General features: G+C 40.7%; 2 protein-coding genes across 4 annotated transcripts in view; both read left to right on the top strand.

The window, feature by feature from the left end:
- Nucleotides 1-17,757, top strand: part of nebl (nebulette) — a 248,629-nt gene that overhangs the window by 160,936 nt on the left and 69,936 nt on the right. The window lies entirely within an intron of this gene.
- The window catches only part of LOC144603209 (nebulette), a 76,935-nt gene that overhangs the window by 12,743 nt on the left and 46,435 nt on the right, over nt 1-17,757 (top strand). For both annotated transcript variants that reach the window (XM_078416402.1, XM_078416411.1), the window contains exons 3-5: nt 15,510-15,581; nt 15,912-16,016; nt 16,779-16,889. In XM_078416402.1, coding sequence (XP_078272528.1) covers nt 15,510-15,581; nt 15,912-16,016; nt 16,779-16,889 — 288 coding nt within the window. The remainder of the gene's footprint in view (nt 1-15,509; nt 15,582-15,911; nt 16,017-16,778; nt 16,890-17,757) is intronic.

Below are 17,757 nucleotides of genomic sequence, written 5' to 3' on the forward strand. Positions count from 1 at the left end.
CCCATTGATCCTTTGTCATGAGCATGCAAAGGTTCAGCATTACTGATGGAAGGAGGATATCCCTTCCTATACAATCCATCCAAATGATCCAGCAGACACATTCTGCCCCACCTATGGCAGATATTGGCCTCATCGACCATTGCAAAACATGAGAGGAAGCAAGCCATCTTTCAGCATCAAATGTCTGAAGTCTGAAGCTGATGTCTCAGATATCCTGAGCAGGTGTCTGAGAGGATGAAAATATCAGTGTAAACACAATGGAGTTTTGAAGAATGAGGGGGGACCTCATTGAAATGTACAGAATAGTGAAAGGCTTGGATAGAATGGATGTGGATAGGATGGTTTCACTAGTGGGACAGTCCAGGACTAAAGGTCATAGAATTAAGGAAGGAGATGAGGGGAAATTTATTTTGTCAAAGGTTGGAATTCTTCACCACAGAAGGCTGTGGAGGCCAAGTCAGTGGGTATTTTTAAGGCAGAGATAGATAGATTCTTGATTAGTACAGGTGTCAGAGGTTATGTGGAGGCAGGAGAAAGGGGTTAGGAGGGAGAGATGGACGAGCCATGATTGAATGGCAGAGTAGACTTGATGGGCTGAATGGCCTAATTCTACTAATCCTTATGACCTTATGACAATGCATCAGGGTTTCTTGATGTTATGTTAATTTTTTATATTGCAAACATACTAGTTTTGAGGCAACCTGTGTCCTGCAGGTATTATTGTGATTAGTGATCACTGGTGATGACAGTGTAGTCCAAGGTACATCCATCAATAATAATACAATGCATAGTGATTCCAACAACGTAAAATGTGATAAAATCATCAGCCCAATGAGAAAGAATAAGAGTATGGAAAATTTGCCTCAATTGATGGTCTGAAAAGATATTTGGTTTGAATTGGAAGTAAGTGTCCATGTTCATTGGATGATCGTAGCAAGAAACCAAGTTGAAGATAATGTATTGATGTCTGACAATGAATCTCTTCCTGAATTTGATAATAAATCAATTACTTTGAGGAGTGCACAACAGTGACTGAAACCAAGAAATTGCAAGGTCTCCAGCACAAGAAATTAGTACCATAATAAAGAACAGTGCACAGCTGAGGAGATTGAGAAGAAGCCCGTCAGCAGGCTGAATCTATTAGGAAGGTGAAGTGAATTCAAACACTTCAAGGAGAGAAAACAGCTTTTATGTACGGTATGTAAATACGTCATCTGGGTTTAGAACCTATTTAGTTCTCTGTTCTGCAGAACTTGCAACCTCATGGCATGACTCATTGCTGTTCTGTGACTCTTCAAAGCTGTTGATTCATTGTCCACATCAGGAATAGATTCATCATCACACATCACTTCATTATCTTTAACTCTGTCATCATGTGTACATATGGTGTAAGCACCACCTGTTGGTGAGCCTTGCTGTTAGTCCTTCTAGTGTCCTATGGATATCATCTTGGTTTGAGTTTATCAGCAGTCCCAGTATAGTCTGAAGGTCACTGCAAAAAAATATGTGGGATTATTGTGCAACCCGAGTATACAGTTTAATGTATAAGAAAATAACTGCAGATGCTGGTACAAATCGATTTATTCACAAAATGCTGGAGTAACTCAGCAGGTCAGGCAGCATCTCGGGAGAGAAGGAATGGGTGACGTTTCGGGTCGAGACCCTTCTTCAGACTGAAGAAGGGTCTCGACCCGAAACGTCACCCATTCTTTCTCTCCCGAGATGCTGCCTGACCTGCTGAGTTACTCCAGCATTTTGTGAATATACAGTTTAATGATTACTTTATGTATGAAAACTTTTGTCACCTAGAAATAAATTATTGAATTGTGGAAGTGGTACAGAGTATAAAAATAATTAGAGTCATAGAGATATACAGCGTGGAAACAGGCTCTTAGGCTCAACTTCCCCACGCTGACCAACATGTCCCATCTACACTGGTCCCACTTGCCTGTGTTTGGGGCATAATTCCTCGATATCTCCTATCCATGTACCTGTCTAATTGTTTCTTATATGTTGCGATAGCAACTGCCGCAATTACTTCCTCCGGAAACTCGTTCCATACACCCACCACCCTTTGTGTGAAAAAGCTGCCCCTTAGGTTCCTATTAAAATTTCTCCACTCACCTTAAACCTATGTCCTCTGGTTCTCGATTCCCCTACTCTGGACAAGAGACTCTGTGCATTTACCCAATCTATTCCTCTCGTGATTTTGTACACTTCTATGAGATTACTTCTAATCCTGTGCTCCAAGGAATAGATGCCTAGCCAGCTCAACCTCTCCCTATATCTCAGGCCCTCGAGTCCTGGCAATATCGTTGTAAATCTTCTCTGTACGCTTTCCAGCTTGACATCTTTCCAATAACATGGTGTCCAAAACTGAACACAATACTCTAAATATGGCCTGTGACTAGTGGTGTGCCTCAGGGTTTGGTGCTGGGCCGTTGCTGTTTGTCATCTATATCAATGATTCGGATGAGAATGTACATGGCAAGATTAGGAAGTTTGCTGATGATACAAAAGTGGGTGGTTTTACAGATAGTGAAGATGGTTGTGCAAAATTGCAGCAGGATCTAGTTCGATTGGCCAGGTGGGCTGAGGAATGGTTGATGGAATTTAATACAGAGAAATGTGAGGTGTTGCATTTTGGCAAGTCTAACATAGGCAGGACCTAGTCAGTGAATATATCTTACTTTTGGTCTATTCTTATTACTTTTAAAATCTTATTACTTTTTATCTAATTTTATTACTCTATCGTTCGCTCGTGTGTCAGACGACGTTAGCTCACTGTTGGCTTCTGTCGTTGTCCAACATGTTGACAGAATTGGTCGCCCGATGCGTCACAGAGTGCATCGAGTTGTCTTTTCCGAGGGATCGCCACGAGGAAGCTTCTGTCATGATTCCCCATTACTCTATTAATCTTACTTATAACTATTAATTATTTATCTTATTACTGTTATTATTTGTATTTTCCTATCTTTTCTCGTTCTGTATTTTTTATGCTCTGTGTAAAGCACTTTGAATTGCCATTGCTGTATGAAATGTGCTATATAAATAAACTTGCCTTGCATTGCCTTGCTTTAAATGGTAGGGCTCTGGGAAGTGTTGTAGAGCAGAGGGATCTAGGTGTGCATGTGCATGTTTCCTTGAAGATGGAGTTGCAAGTAGATAGGGTGGTCAAAACGGTTTTTGGCACATTGGCTTCATCAGTCAGGGTATTGAGTACAGAAGTTGGGAGGTCATGGCACATTTGTATAAGACGTTGGTGAGGCCGCATTTAGAGCACTGTGTTCAGATCTGGGCACCATGTTATAGGAAAGATAATGTCAAACTGGAATGGGAACAGAGAAGATTTACGAGGATGTTACCAGGACTAGAGGGTGTGAGCTATAGGGAGAGGTTGAGTAGCCTGGGTCTCTATTCCTTGGAGCACAGGAGGATGAGGGGTGATCTGAAAGAGGCGTCTAAAATCATCAGAGGAATACATCGGGTAGATGCACAGAGTCTCTTGCCCAGAGTAGGTGAAGCGAGGATCAGAGAACATAGGATTATGGTGAAGGGGAAAAGATTTAATAGGAATCTGAGGGGTAACTTTTTCACTCAAAGGGTGGTGGGTGTACGGAACAAGCAGCCAGAGAAGGTAGTTGAGGTTGAGACTATCCTGACTTTTAAGAAACAGTTAGACAAGTACATGGATAGGACATGTTTGGAGGGATATGTACCATATGCGGGCAGGTGGGACTCTACAAGCCCATTTGCCTGGGGGTGGTATGCTGTAGTGTGTTGTAACCGGGAACCGTACAGCTCGGCTAGCGTGGTCCAGAGGGACGAAGTGAACTGCGGCCCCCTGTCGGTGGTAATAACCGCCAGAACCCCGAAACGTGCTACCCAATGGAGGGCCAAAGTCCTGGCACAAGAGGCTGCCGAGATATCGGACAATGGGAAAGCCTCTGGCCACCGGGTGAACCGATCCACCACCGTGAGGAGATGGGTGTAGCCCCGGGAGGAAGGCAAGGGCCCGACTAAATCCACGTGAATGTGGAAAAAACGAACTGCTGGGACCTCAAACTCCTGTACGGGGGGCTGGACATGGCGCTGGACTTTAGCGGTCTGGCAGGGAACGCAGGAACGTGCCCAACCAGCTACTTGTTTACGCAGGCCATGCCAGACAAACCGAGCGGCTACTAACGCAGAGGTGGAGCGGATGGACGGGTGCGCCAGCCCGTGAATGGCATCGAAAACCCGGCGCTGAAGGGAGGGCGGCACTACCGGCCTGGGACGGGGAAGGGAAACATCACACCAGACTTTTGTGCCTTCCGACCCGCAGGCTACCTGAGCCAACTTCAACCCCGAAGTGGTGGACTGGTATGCCGAGGCGGTATCCGCCAGAAGCTGTGCCTCCGCAAGCTCCTGGGGATCCACCTCGCAGTCCACCGCCGAAATGGGGGAACAAGCAGGCCTAGACAGGGCGTCAGCAACGGCATTAAGCTTACCCGCGACATGACGGACATCGGTGGTAAATTCAGAGATGGCAGTCAGGTGCCGCTGCTGGCGGGCCGACCATGGGTCAGACAATTTGAAAAATGCAAATATTAATGGTTTATGGTCCGTAAAGGCCACAAATGGGCGGCCCTCAAGGAAATACCTGAAATGACGAACAGCTAAATAGAGGGCCAGAAGCTCTCGGTCAAATGCGCTATACTTCAGCTCAGCCGAATTTAGTTGCCGGCTGAAAAACGCCAAGGGCTGCCAACGGCCACCGACCTGCTGCTCCAAAACCCCACCCACCGCCACGTCAGACGCATCAACCGTCAGGGCCGTGGGGGCGGAGGGGCTCGGGTGGACCAACATGGTGGCGTCTGCCAAGGCTGCCTTAGCTGCTGTAAAAGCCGACTCTGCGGCCGGTGGACCATATCAACTCTACCGGTTTACCCGCGAGGCACTGGAAGAGCGGGAGCATGACCCGCGCAGCTGCCGGAACGAACCTATGGTAGAAGTTAACCATACCTACGAACTCCTGCAGCCCTTTTACTGTGGTGGGCCTGGGAAATGCCCGGATAGCCTCCACCTTCTCGGGCAAAGGGGTGGCGCCGGCAGGGGTGATTCTGTGCCCTAAAAAATCGAGAGAAGGGAGGCCGAATTGACACTTGGAGGGTTGGATAATGAGCCCGTGGTCTTGGAGCCGCTGGAACACAGTCCGCAAGTGGACCTGGTGTTCCTGCACTGAGGGGCTGGCGACCAGGATGTCGTCTAAATAAATAAACACAAAGGGTAAACCCCGACCCACACGGTCCATCAGTCGCTGGAAAGCCTGTGCCGCGTTCTTTAAACCGAAAGGCATGCGCAACCATTCGAACAACCCGAACCGAGTGATCGTGGCAGTTTTTTGTATGTCCTCCGGCCGCACAGGAATCTGGTGGTATCCTCGCACCAAATCGATCTTGGAGAACACCACCGCTCCTTCCAGCCCAGACGAAAAGTCCTGCAGGTGCGGTATGGGGTAGCGATCAGCCGTGGTGACAGCATTGAGACGCCTATAATCGCCACATGGTCTCCACCCCCCAGATGCCTTGGAGACCATATGCAACGGCGAGGCCCAAGGGCTGTCGGACTGACGGACAATGCCCATTTCCTCCTCCCCCCGCGCCACCACCAGTTTGTCGGGCGGTAGTCTCCTGGCCCGAGCGAAAATGGGAGGGCCCTCGGTGCGAATGTGGTGGACCACGCCATGCTTGGCCGAAGGGGCGTCAAAACGCTGGATGAGCAGCTCTGGAAACTCCGCCAGGACCTCAGCATACGAGTCAGGGGCCGCGACGACGGCCTGGACAGTAGGGCTGGGAGGGGAGGCGATTGTCGGAGCGACGGGCTCCTCGCTGGCGGAGGGTCGGAGGTCGTTACCGCGGACATCAGGGACCAGTGAAAAGGCCCAGAGAAAATCTGCGCCTAGGATCGCTTGTCTGACGTCTGCTATAATGAATGGCCATTCATACGTGCGGAGGCCTAACACAAGGGACATCTTCCGCGTACCGAACGTGCGGATGGGGCTGCCATTAACCGCGATGAGGGTAGGACCTGTCTTACCCGATGTGGTCTCAAGGTCGGTCGGCGGCACTATACTGACAATGGCTCCCGTGTCCACCAAAGATTCTGTGTCCGTGAATCGATCTCGGACGTAGAGGCGTCGGTTCTGGCCAATCGCAACTGCCCCTATGTACGATCGGCCGAGGCATTTCCCGCGAAAGTACAAGGTGAGCGGCAGTTGCGGGATTCTCTACCCCATCGTAGATGATAATAGCACCAGCCGCGCTTGTGCGGATCTTTTTGGCGGGCTTTTGGAGGACTGGCGGGAGACGCGGCGCCATCTTGATGTTGCTGTGGCGTGGTCGCTGATGTCGAGACCTTGTTGATCGAACCGCTTCCCTTCGATTTGGCCGCCATGAGCGCATCAGCTTTTTCTGCATATGCTTCGGGGTCCTTAAAAGAACAATCCGTGAGCAGAAGTCTGACATCTTCGGGAAGCTTCTCTCGGAATGCCTGCTCGAACATGAGGCAATCCGTATGTTCACCGGCTAGCATCATCATCTCGGCCATGAGAACGGACGGCAGTCGATCTCCGAGATCCGGTAGGTGCAGAAGTTTTTTAGCGCGATCATGCCTATGGAACCCGAAGGTTCGTAGTAACAGTGCCTTCATGGCCTCGTACTTGCTTTCCGCAGGAGGATTTACCATGAACCGCATCACGCGTGTGGTCGTCTCCGGCGATAGAGCGCTGACGAGGTAGTAATATTTCGTCGCGTCTGTCGATATGTTTCTTAAATGAAACTGGGCTTCGGTGTGGACAAACCAAGATTGTGGTTGATGTGTCCAAAACGACGGAAGGTGAACGCTTACTGCGCTTAACTCCGGTGTGCCAGGCGCAGCAGTCAACAACGGGGCGTCGTGTTCGCTCATGGTCGGTGATCGCCCAGATCACGTCGGGGTCACCAATATGGCGAGTCCGGAAACTTGTTCTTTGTTGAAGAAGTTTATTGCGACAGCAATATTCGATTACAAAGGTTTCTCAACAAGATAACGGACAACCATCAAAAACTCACAGTCTTCTTCGAAGACGTCTCCGAACTAACTCTTTTCGGGCGCCAAAAGCGCACATGACAACGCTGTCCAATCAGCGATGTCGCTCTCTGGACCAATCCCTACGGTCGCGCCCACACGTGACCTTGCTGGCCAATCTGAGGGTTCGACGACCAGGACCACTCTCTATGGTCGCTACAATGGGGTATTATGTGTAGATTGATGATTAAAAAAAAAGAATTTAATCTATTTTAAAATAAGGCGATAGCGTAACAAAATGTGGAAAAAGAGAAGGTGTCTGAATACTTTCTGAATGCATTGTATCGATCCCTCTGGTCTCCAACTCTCCCCAGAGCCCTACCATTCATTGTGTAGGCCCTGTCCATTTTAGCCCGATTTAGATCCTGCTGCAATTCTTGACAACCATCATTTCATTTCCAGGTGGTTTTGTCTATATCAAGAAAATTGTTTTATTGTAACACATTTCATCTTGTTACAACAGAAAAGCTGTTTTAGTTTAAATACATAAGTTGACTTGCCAATTTTGGAAGCTGAATGTTGAATGAGGATATTGAGCAGTCTTCTTTATGAAACCTTTGAAAACTGGGGGTCCTGATACCTTTCTTCAAAGCTAAATGAAGTCACAAAAGTGCCTCCTATTCTCAGACTCAGATGGATCTGCTGTGTAAATCTGGGATTGTGTTATTAATCTGGATACCCAGCATTTTCAGATTTTATAGCTTCATTAAAACTATACCTTAATCATGGGGGGAAAAGGGTGAGGTGGGGTGAACTTTTTTTCAGGAGTAGGTTGATTCAAGAGTCGATTGAGGAAGTGCCTCAATTTGTTTGAGATGGCATGCTTACAAACAAATGAAAGGTTTCTAAAAATAATCTAATTTCTGTAGGATAATTGTTGGTGGACAGTATTTAAAAGGTTTTTATTCCATTATATTTACAGTACAGTCAGTTCTTTCTCTTTCAAGCATTGGCAATGGCTAGTGAGTGTTCCACAGACCATTGTTAGCAATGAATCTGCTCCTTCATTATCATTGCAGCATTTTTTATTTTTTTTTTTGAATAAATTTTTTATTGGAGATAGGTACATAACCTGTTTACATCTTTACAGTCATACATTTTTAAATTGATAATATTGTCAATTATTATTATATTGTCTCCAATACCTTTTGCCCCTTTTTTTTTTAAACTAGATAGAACTAAAGAACTAGATGAAGTAAAGAAAGAAAAAAGAGAGAAGAAAAATAAAAACAAAAACAAAAACAGATTATAAAGATAAGGAAAAAGTTAGTTAAAGAAGAGTGGAGAAATTTATTAAAATAACAAAAACTTCATTCGAGATATATTCGTACATTTCAAAGTATAGCATTTCATCCATTCTTTAGTCCGAGTGCTAGTCAGGTTCCTGTGCTGAACCATTCTGACCCTTTAAGTAATCAATAAAAGGAGACCATATTCCATTAAATAATTCCTGTTTGTCCAACAGGGAAAATCTGATTCTTTCCACGTTTAAGGTCTCCGTCATTTCTATAATCCACATTTTGATTGTGGGGGACGTAGGGCCTTTCCAAAATTTTAGAATTAATTTTTTTCCTGTTATTAAACTATAATCCATAAAGTTTCTTTGTGTTGTTCTAAATGTTTGATTTAATTCTAATATTCCGAGTATAATTAATTTTAGATCTGGGTCCAATTGTGTGCTGGTTACTTTAGATATTATGCTAAAAATATTTACCCAGAATTTTTTAATTTTTATACAGTTTGCAAACATATGAAATAATGTAGCTTCTAAATGTTGACATTTATCACATTTAGGTGAGATATGTTGGAAAATTTTATGTAGTTTTGTTTTTGAATAGTGTAACCTATGTATTACTTTAAATTGTATTAGAGAATGTCTGGCGTTTAGTGAACACTGATGTATATGTTGCAAACTTTCTTCCCAAGTATCTTTCGTAATTACTTGGTTTAATTCTTTTTCCCATTCTTGTCTGTATAAGTCCGTGGAGGGAATGTCACTGTCTAATAAGATATTATATATATAAGATATTAATTTTTCTGTATTAGGATGTTTGTTCCAACATTCATCAAGAATTTCTGAATTTCTAATTCGAAAATTTTGGGAGTTCGATTTTACATAATCTCTAAGTTGAAGATATCTGAAATAATCATTTCCACGAAGACCATAAGTCTGTTGCAACTCCTGAAATGTCAGAAACGTGCCTTCCTTATAAAGTTGTCCCATATTTTTAATTCCATAATCCTTCCATTGTGTAAAACCCCCGTCTACCCATGAAGGCTTAAACAAAGGATTATTCACAATTGGAAGAAAAAGTGATAAATTATCTAATTTTAATGTCTTTTTTAATTGTTTCCAAATTCGTATAGCACTAAATATTATAGGGTTTTCCCTATAAATTTTTTTGTTTAATTTAGACGTAGCAAATAATATCGAACCAATATCAAAAGGTAAACAATCTTCCTTTTCCATTTTTAACCAGTCTGGTTGATGATCTATTTCTTCCAACCAGAAATTCATATTTTTAATATTAACTGCCCAGAAATAAAACAAAAAATTGGGTAAAGCCAGGCCTCCATTTATTTTTGATTTACACAAGTGTCTTTTGTTTATCCTATGATTCTTATAATCCCAGATAAAATCATTAACAATAGAGTCCAATTTTTAAAAAAAGTTTTTTGTCAGATATATCGGAATTGTCTGAAAAAGGTATAATATTTGCGGTAAAAAAATCATTTTTATGGCATTAATTTTGCCAACCATTGAGATAGGGAGTGTTTTCCAATATTGAATATTCTTATGTAGTTTGTTCAGTAATGGGGGGAAATTTGCTTTAAATAATGATGTATATATCTTAGTTACATAGATACCTAGATATTTAAATTTTTCATTTACTATTTTAAATGGAAATTGTTGTATTATCTGTTTATTATGTTCCCTTATTGGCATAATTTCGCTTTTATTCCAATTTATTCTGTATCCTGAAAGTGAACCAAATTGGGTTATTAGCTTTAATAAGTTTGGAATACTAATTTCTGGTTTTGTAATGTAAATTAATACGTCATCTGCGTATAGAGAAATTTTATTCACTGTGTCCTTTGTGTTATATCCATGTATTTCCGGATGCCCCCTAACTCTTTCTGCCAGTGGCTCAATAGCAAGCGCAAATAATAATGGGGATAACGGGCATCCTTGTCTACAACCTCTAGATAGGCTAAATTTCGATGACAACCTTTGGTTTGTAAATATTCTGGCCGTGGGATTTGTATATAACAGTTTTATCCATGTACAGAATTTCTCCCCTAGCTGCATATTTTCCATCACCGAAAATAAATAAGACCATTCAACCTGATCAAATGCTTTTTCAGCATCAAGTGAGATTATTGCTAGATCTTCATTAATAATTCTCTTGGAATATATAATATTAAATAATCTTCTTAGATTATAGTATGAATATCGTTTCTGAATGAAGCCTGTTTGGTCAGGGTGTATTAATTTATTCATCACTGTACTTAATCTATGCGCTAGTATTTTAGTTAAAATTTTTTGATCTGTATTTAAAAGTGCAATTGCTCTGTATGATCCCGGGTCTTCCGGATCTTTATCAGCTTTAGGAATAAGTGTTATTATAGATTCATTTAGAGTATCTGGAAGTTTCTGTTGAGTATATATATACTCATACAGTCTATGTAAACGTGGGCTAAGCAAATCATAAAATTTTTTATAAAATTCGGAGCCTAAACCATCTGGTCCTACTGCTTTACCATTTTTTAAAGAACCAATAGACTCCTCAATATCCTTTATCGTAATCTCCCTTTCTAGTACTTCTCTATCTTTTGAATCTAAACCTTGTAAATTACATTTTTTTAAAAAGTCTGCTATTCCTTCTGATTGTGCTACGGTTTCCATTGCAGCATTTTAATGTAGAATTTTGGGTGATGATATATTTATCTAAATCAGAATTATATTAGCTGAGAACATTAAACATCTAAATAATAAGGGTATCAAAGATTACAGGGAGAAGGCATGGGAATGCGGTTGAAAGGGAAAGATAGCTGAGCCATTATTGAATGGAGGAGTAGACTCAATGGGCAACGTGGCCCAATTGTGCTCCTATGTCATATGAACTTTTGTACTTATTATTTAAAAATTGTATATGAATTGACATGAATAATTTGCAAACATAGATTGTATGAAAAGAGATCTGAAATGTGCTCCAGCCCAAACAATCTGAGTTAGTATTTATAGTTTTCACGAGGTGTAATCCTAATCCCATCTAACCATGCTGTTCCACTCCTTTTATTCTACATTTCTTCATCCACCCAGATAATCTTGATTGGGCCTTTGTTCTAATCACTAACACATTTATTCAGACATGCAGTAAGATCACAGCATGCTGTGTTATTAATCTTTCCCTTCTTCTTTGTCCTTAATATTTTACATTAATTTGACATCTTTAGCTCCTTTTTTTAAAGCCTATATTCTCTGGAAAGAGTCTGTTATTATTTACTGTGCCTACTCTTTCAGAATTATAAACATGGTTGAAATAGTATGCCATCATTTATTTTCCTAACAAGATAAACTTGAATTTTAAGTTCTTCATATTTGTGTTTCTGCAGCAAGGGCAGAATTGTCCCCAGAGACTATTGGACACGTTTGGCACTCATGTCAGTAAGGGGTTAAATGGTACATTGTACACCAACAGAGAATACAGTGCCCTCCATAAAGTTTGGGACAATGACCCGTCATTTATTTATTTGCCTCTGCACGCCACAATTTGAGATTTGTAATAGAAAAAATCACATGTGGTTAAAGTGCACATTGTCAGATTTTATTAAAGGGTATTTTTATACATTTTGGTTTCGCCATGTAGAAATTACAGCGGTGTTTATAAATGGTCCCCCCATTTCAGGGCACCATAATGTTTGGGACACATGGCTTCACAGGTGTTTGTAATTGCTCAGGTGTGTTTAAATGCCTCCTTAATGCAGGTACAAGAGAGCTCTCAGCACCTAGTCTTTCCTCGAGTCTTTCCATCACCTTTGGAAACTTTTATTGTCTTTTTATCAACATGAGGACCAAAGTTGTGCCAATGAAAGCCAAAGAAGCCATAATGAGACTGAGAAACAGGAATAAAACTGTTGGAGACATCAGTCAATCCTTAGGCTTACCAAAATCAACTGTGTGGAACACCATTAAGAAGAAAGAGAGCATTGGTGAGCTTACTAATCGCAAAGGGACTGGCAGGTCAAGGAAGACCTCCACAGCTGATGACTGAAGAATTCTCTCTATAATAAAGAAAAGTCCCCAAACATCTGTCTGACAGATCAGAAACACTCTTCAGGAGTCAGATGTGGATTTGTCAATGACCACTGTCCGCAGAAGAATTCATGAACAGAAATACAGAGGCTGCACTGCAAGATGCAAACCACTGCATAGCCACAAAAATAGGATGGTCAGGTTACAGTTTGCTAAGAAGTAATTAAAAGAGCAACCACAGTTCTGGAAAAAGGTCTTGTGGACAGATGAAACGAAGATGAACTTATATCAGAGTGATGGCAACAGCAAAGTATGGAGGAGAGAAGGAACTGCCCAAGATCTAAAGGTGTTTCATCTGTGAAACACGGTGGTGACGGTGTTATGGCCTGGGCATGTATGGCTGCTGAAGGTACTGGCTCACTTATCTTCATTGATGATACAACTGCTGATGGTAGTAGCATAATTAATTCTGAACTGTGTAGACACATTCTATCTGCTCAAGTTCAAACAAATGCCTCAAAACTCATTGGCTGGTGGATCATTCTACAGCAAGATAATGATCCCAAACATACTGCTAAAGCAACAAAGGAGTTTTTCAAAGCTAAAAAATGGTAAATTCTTGAGTGACCAAGTCAATCACTCGATCTGAACCCAATTGAGCATGCCTTTTATATGCTGAAGGGAAAACTGAAGGGGACTAGCCCCCAAAACAAGCCTAAGCAAAAGATGTTTGCAATCCAGGCCTAGCAGAGCACCACCAGAGAAGACACCCAGCAACTGGTGATGTCCTTGAATCGCAGTCTTTACATGCAAAGGATATGCAACAAAATACTAAACATGACTACTTTAATTTACATGACATTGCTGTGTTCCAATCATTATGGTGCCCTGTAATGGGGGGACTATGTATAAACACTGCTGTAATTTCTACATGGTGAAACCAAAATGTATAAAAAATGGCCTTTATTAAAATCTGACAATGTGCACTTTAACCACATGTGATTTTTTTCTATTACAAATCTCAAATTGTGGAGTACAGAGGCAAATAAATCTCGAATTGTGGAGTACAGAGGCAAATAAATAAACGATGGTTCTTTGTCCCAAACATTATGGAGGGCACTGTATATGTTGTCTATTACATCTCCACAATACTTAAATTCTGCATTGCATTAGATTTTTTACATATAACTTTATTCACATAAGGTGCTAATTCAAGTCTAACATTTTGGTTGCACATTTACTAACAATGAATTCCATTTGCAACTGCTCTATAGGAGTCAGCAGGTCACCATGCAGGTCTGTAGGACCGGTTAGGCTGCATTTGGAGTATTGCGTGCAGTTCTGGTTGCCTCATCACAGGAAAGATGTGGAGGTTGTTGGAGAGGGTGTGGAGGAGGTTTACCAGAATGCTGCCTAAACTGGAATAGAGGGTTTCAGCTACAGGGAAAGTTGGATAGATTTGGATTTTTTTCTCTGGAATGTCAGAGGTTGAGGGAAGACTTGATAGAAGTTTTTTTAAATTATGAGAGGCATATATAGGGGTGACAGTCAGAACCTTTTTCCCAGGGTGGAATGTTCAACATTAGAGGGCTTAGCTATAAGATGTGAGGGGAAAAGTTTAATAGAGATGTGTGGGGTATGTTTTTTATACAAAGAACAAAATTTTATACCGGAGGGAGCCTGGAATGCACTGTCATGGTGGCGGTGGAGGCAGATGCAATAGTTATGTTTAAGAGGCTTTTAGCTAGGCAAGTGGCAGTGCAGGGTATAGAGGGATATGGACCACGTACTTGGCATCATGTTCGGCACAAACATTGTGGGTCAAAGGGCTTGTTCCTGTACTGTTCTATGTTTTATATTTAACCACTTCAATTAAAGAGGTTCTGATATGTAAATTTATTTTTCCTCCTTACCCCCCGAGTCAGATTCAAGGTGTACCAGCCACCTACATACCTACATCAAACTACTCGTCACCACCAAACTGGAGACTGTGACCCTAACTTTTCACTTATCACCCCAAGCAACTGATCACAACCTGCCTAAAACTTGAATCTCCAGGGTCATGATTTTCTTTATTTCTCTCATCCTTCACCTAAGGTTCCAAATTACCCTGGCCTCCTCTCTCCCCACCTCCCCCCCACCTCCAGTCCTTGCTTCCTCTGTGACCCCTCCCTCCACATGTGACCCCTCCCTCCACAATGTAGATTTCTCTGCTTGTTCTGCAGCAGCAGAGGAAGGTCTTTATGTGTAGGAAAAGATTGCTGAAAGTGTTCAAGGCAGTTTTATTGCCTTAATTCTCGTGCAATAAAATGTTGCAATGTGGACTCCATGCAAAAATATGTTTGCCTGCTGTGTTCCACCAGTTTTTTGCGCCTTTGCTGTCATGGAACAGCTTTTCGGACTATAAATTTTGAATTGCCTTTGAAGTACTTCAGTTTAGTTGGGTATGCTAATTTGATTTAAGTAGAAGCAAATTTGTTAGCGACTATAATTGTCTCTATAAATGATATAATCCGTAATGGTGGTAAACATGGTGGGATGTGCATACTTTCACTTTTGCCTTTGGAAAGTTTATCAGATTCCCTGTAGAACAACAACACTTATTCCAAAATAATAAAACTCCTTCAGAGTTTGCTGTTTGCTTTGTCCATACGAAATGGATTCTAACTACTTGGATATTTTTCATCTGCAAAACTTAATTTAATATTGTATCTTAAATTTTTAACTTTAAGCAAGGAGTGTATGGGTAGAAAATGAAAGTGTATGTTTTGAAGGTTATTCATTCCAAAGAGGAAAATGCCACTGTAGCCATCTGGCAAACCTTTGCTATCGCTTCCGTTGAATTCTTCAGATAAAAATCATCAACTCAAGTGGTTGCTAAATTAGGATGTGCCTTTAAACTACCCTTCATGTGGTGGTTAGAAATGATTAGTGGAAAGCAGTTTCAACTACTGAAGCAGTTGAGAAAAGTTTTTTTGGCGTCTTTTTAATTCAATTATTTAACAGAAATGAAGGTTTATAATTCGGGACATGAAGATGGAGAAGAAGAACAGGAAGAGGTTGAAAATGTTTAAGATCTGTTCTATTATATTTTGATAATTTTTCAGAGAAAAGAAAACTAGAGCATTTTGTTTGTTCTCCTCAGGCACTCGATAGACCTATAATAAAAGACATGAGTATTGAATTTGCCCAGAAATGTAGTGATCAGATAAGTGATGTAAGTACCTTCTGTTGAAACACTATTTTGATATAGTGCATAAAATTGCCATTGTTAATTAGGTGTGATATTAGTTTTTTGACCTCCAAAACATTTAACCTTCTTTATATAATTTGAAACTAAAGTGGTCATTGATTTGATTTCAAATTAGTTGGATTGCTTTCAATATTCTGTATACAATTCTCAGTTTCAATTTTTATTATTAGTGGAATGTAATAAATGGAATGATTTGCAACGTCTAATGGGAGAGTACATCTGTTAAAATGGTATTTAATTAAAAGGTATTGAGTGAATGTAATTCTGAGTCTGTGCTACTGATATATTTTTTAGATTAAATACAAAGAACGATACATACAGTCAAAAGGAAAGTATACTTTCGTGCCAGATACACCTCAACAACAATGTATGAAAAAAGCAACTACTCTTGTATCTGAGGTAAACCATATGCTATTGCATTGTAAATTAATGTGAGATAATGACATATGTTTTTAATTTTACACCATTTAAAATAATGCAATGTTTATGCCATTTTAAAAGAAATGCAGGCATTGTATAGGAGATCAGGTTGAAAATTTGGAGAGCCTAATTTTGGTGACTGTGTCCTTGTAACGGTGATCCTATTGTAGTTTGTGGGAAGTGAGAGTGTCAATTTGCATGAGGTTAGCTAGTCCCAATGTAGAACTACCTGTCACATATCCATGAGCTCTGATCTACCTGGAAGTGGGTTAAGAACCCATGTTTGTGGCTATTACCCCACCATACTCCCACAGTAATGATCCCCATAACGACTGATCAAAGTGGCCAGCCAGCCCATTAGCTTAAACATCTTGTTGGAAAGATAATTCATAAGGAACCCTTGAAATGGAAATTGCTTTTCAAACCCTGTGATGATTCACCTACATATAAACTCATGAACCGCTTTTGTGTTATGATATCCAAATAAACTTAAGTATATATAGATATAAAATACATTTTGGAAATGGATGATAAGCAGGAAAAGCAATATTTGATTTTATGGAATTGAAGTACATTGATGATGTATTAATTGAAGTAAATAATGAAACTGGGTTGTTCTTGCAAAATTGCTGAAAGCAACTTTCTAGAAATAACAATGAGCCTCTTATGATTTCGATCTGGTTAAATTGTATGGGTCTGTACTTTCGGTGACACAACAACAGATTTTTTTAATATTTGCAGACCAAATACAAAGAAGATGTGAAAAAAGAAAGTTCTAAATGCTTGTATGCACAGATGCCCGCTACCATCGATACTGTGTTTGCTAAAGAAGTTTCTCAGGTTCAGAGTAAGGTATGATGGTAGTCCCTTGCTATGCACTCATAATTTTTTATACAAATATTAATGCAACATAAAGCGAAGTAGATATGTACCAATATGATGCCAAAACCATCATGACAATTGTAAAAAACCTTGAGGTGCTCTGTTGACTATGGTTATTCAAAATATTTGGAAGAGAAGCTGGCCATTAACATTACATCTCTTTATGAGAATATTCACTAGGTGTGATCACTACTGTGGACTATAGTCTTTTAATGAAACTGAACATCGAGGGTGAGTATAACTGTTGTGACATTTATTTATGCATGGTTTTAACATCCATAGCCAAAGAAAGATTCCTCCTTTATTTCTGATTGGAATACCAAGTGGTACATAACCACTTTATTCTAATATTTTCTGAACTTGAATTGTCTCATATAGGAAATCATAAATATCCAAATAAGTTCAACCTTTCTTAAAGCAAATGTGCATTCACAATAGTTTCAGCATACTTTGTTTCTGTAATGATATCCAGTCATCCTTATGGCTGATGTATTGCATGCAAAATGTGCCATTTCTAGTACTGTATAGGTTGAAGTACAAGAGATTAGCAACAGTTAAGTGGTTCCACTCATTGACGTAATGGAAAGAAAAAAACAAAAACATGTTGGAAATGGCCAGCAGATGAGGCAAGATATGTGGAGAACAAACAATTGTTGGTTTTCTACCAGATTTAACGCTGAAAATTGTTGGTTTTCTACCAGATTTAACGCTGAAAATTGAATTTCAATTCTTTCTTTGTTAGGCTAAACAGATGCTAGTCCCCAAAATAAAGGAAATCGTTTAAATTTGACTTTGAATCATTCGTAAAAACGGTCTCTACTTGTTTCCCAAAAGCTGA

This window comes from Rhinoraja longicauda, chromosome 2 (genome assembly GCF_053455715.1).
Source record: "Rhinoraja longicauda isolate Sanriku21f chromosome 2, sRhiLon1.1, whole genome shotgun sequence".
Classification (NCBI taxonomy): Eukaryota; Metazoa; Chordata; class Chondrichthyes; order Rajiformes; family Arhynchobatidae; genus Rhinoraja; species Rhinoraja longicauda.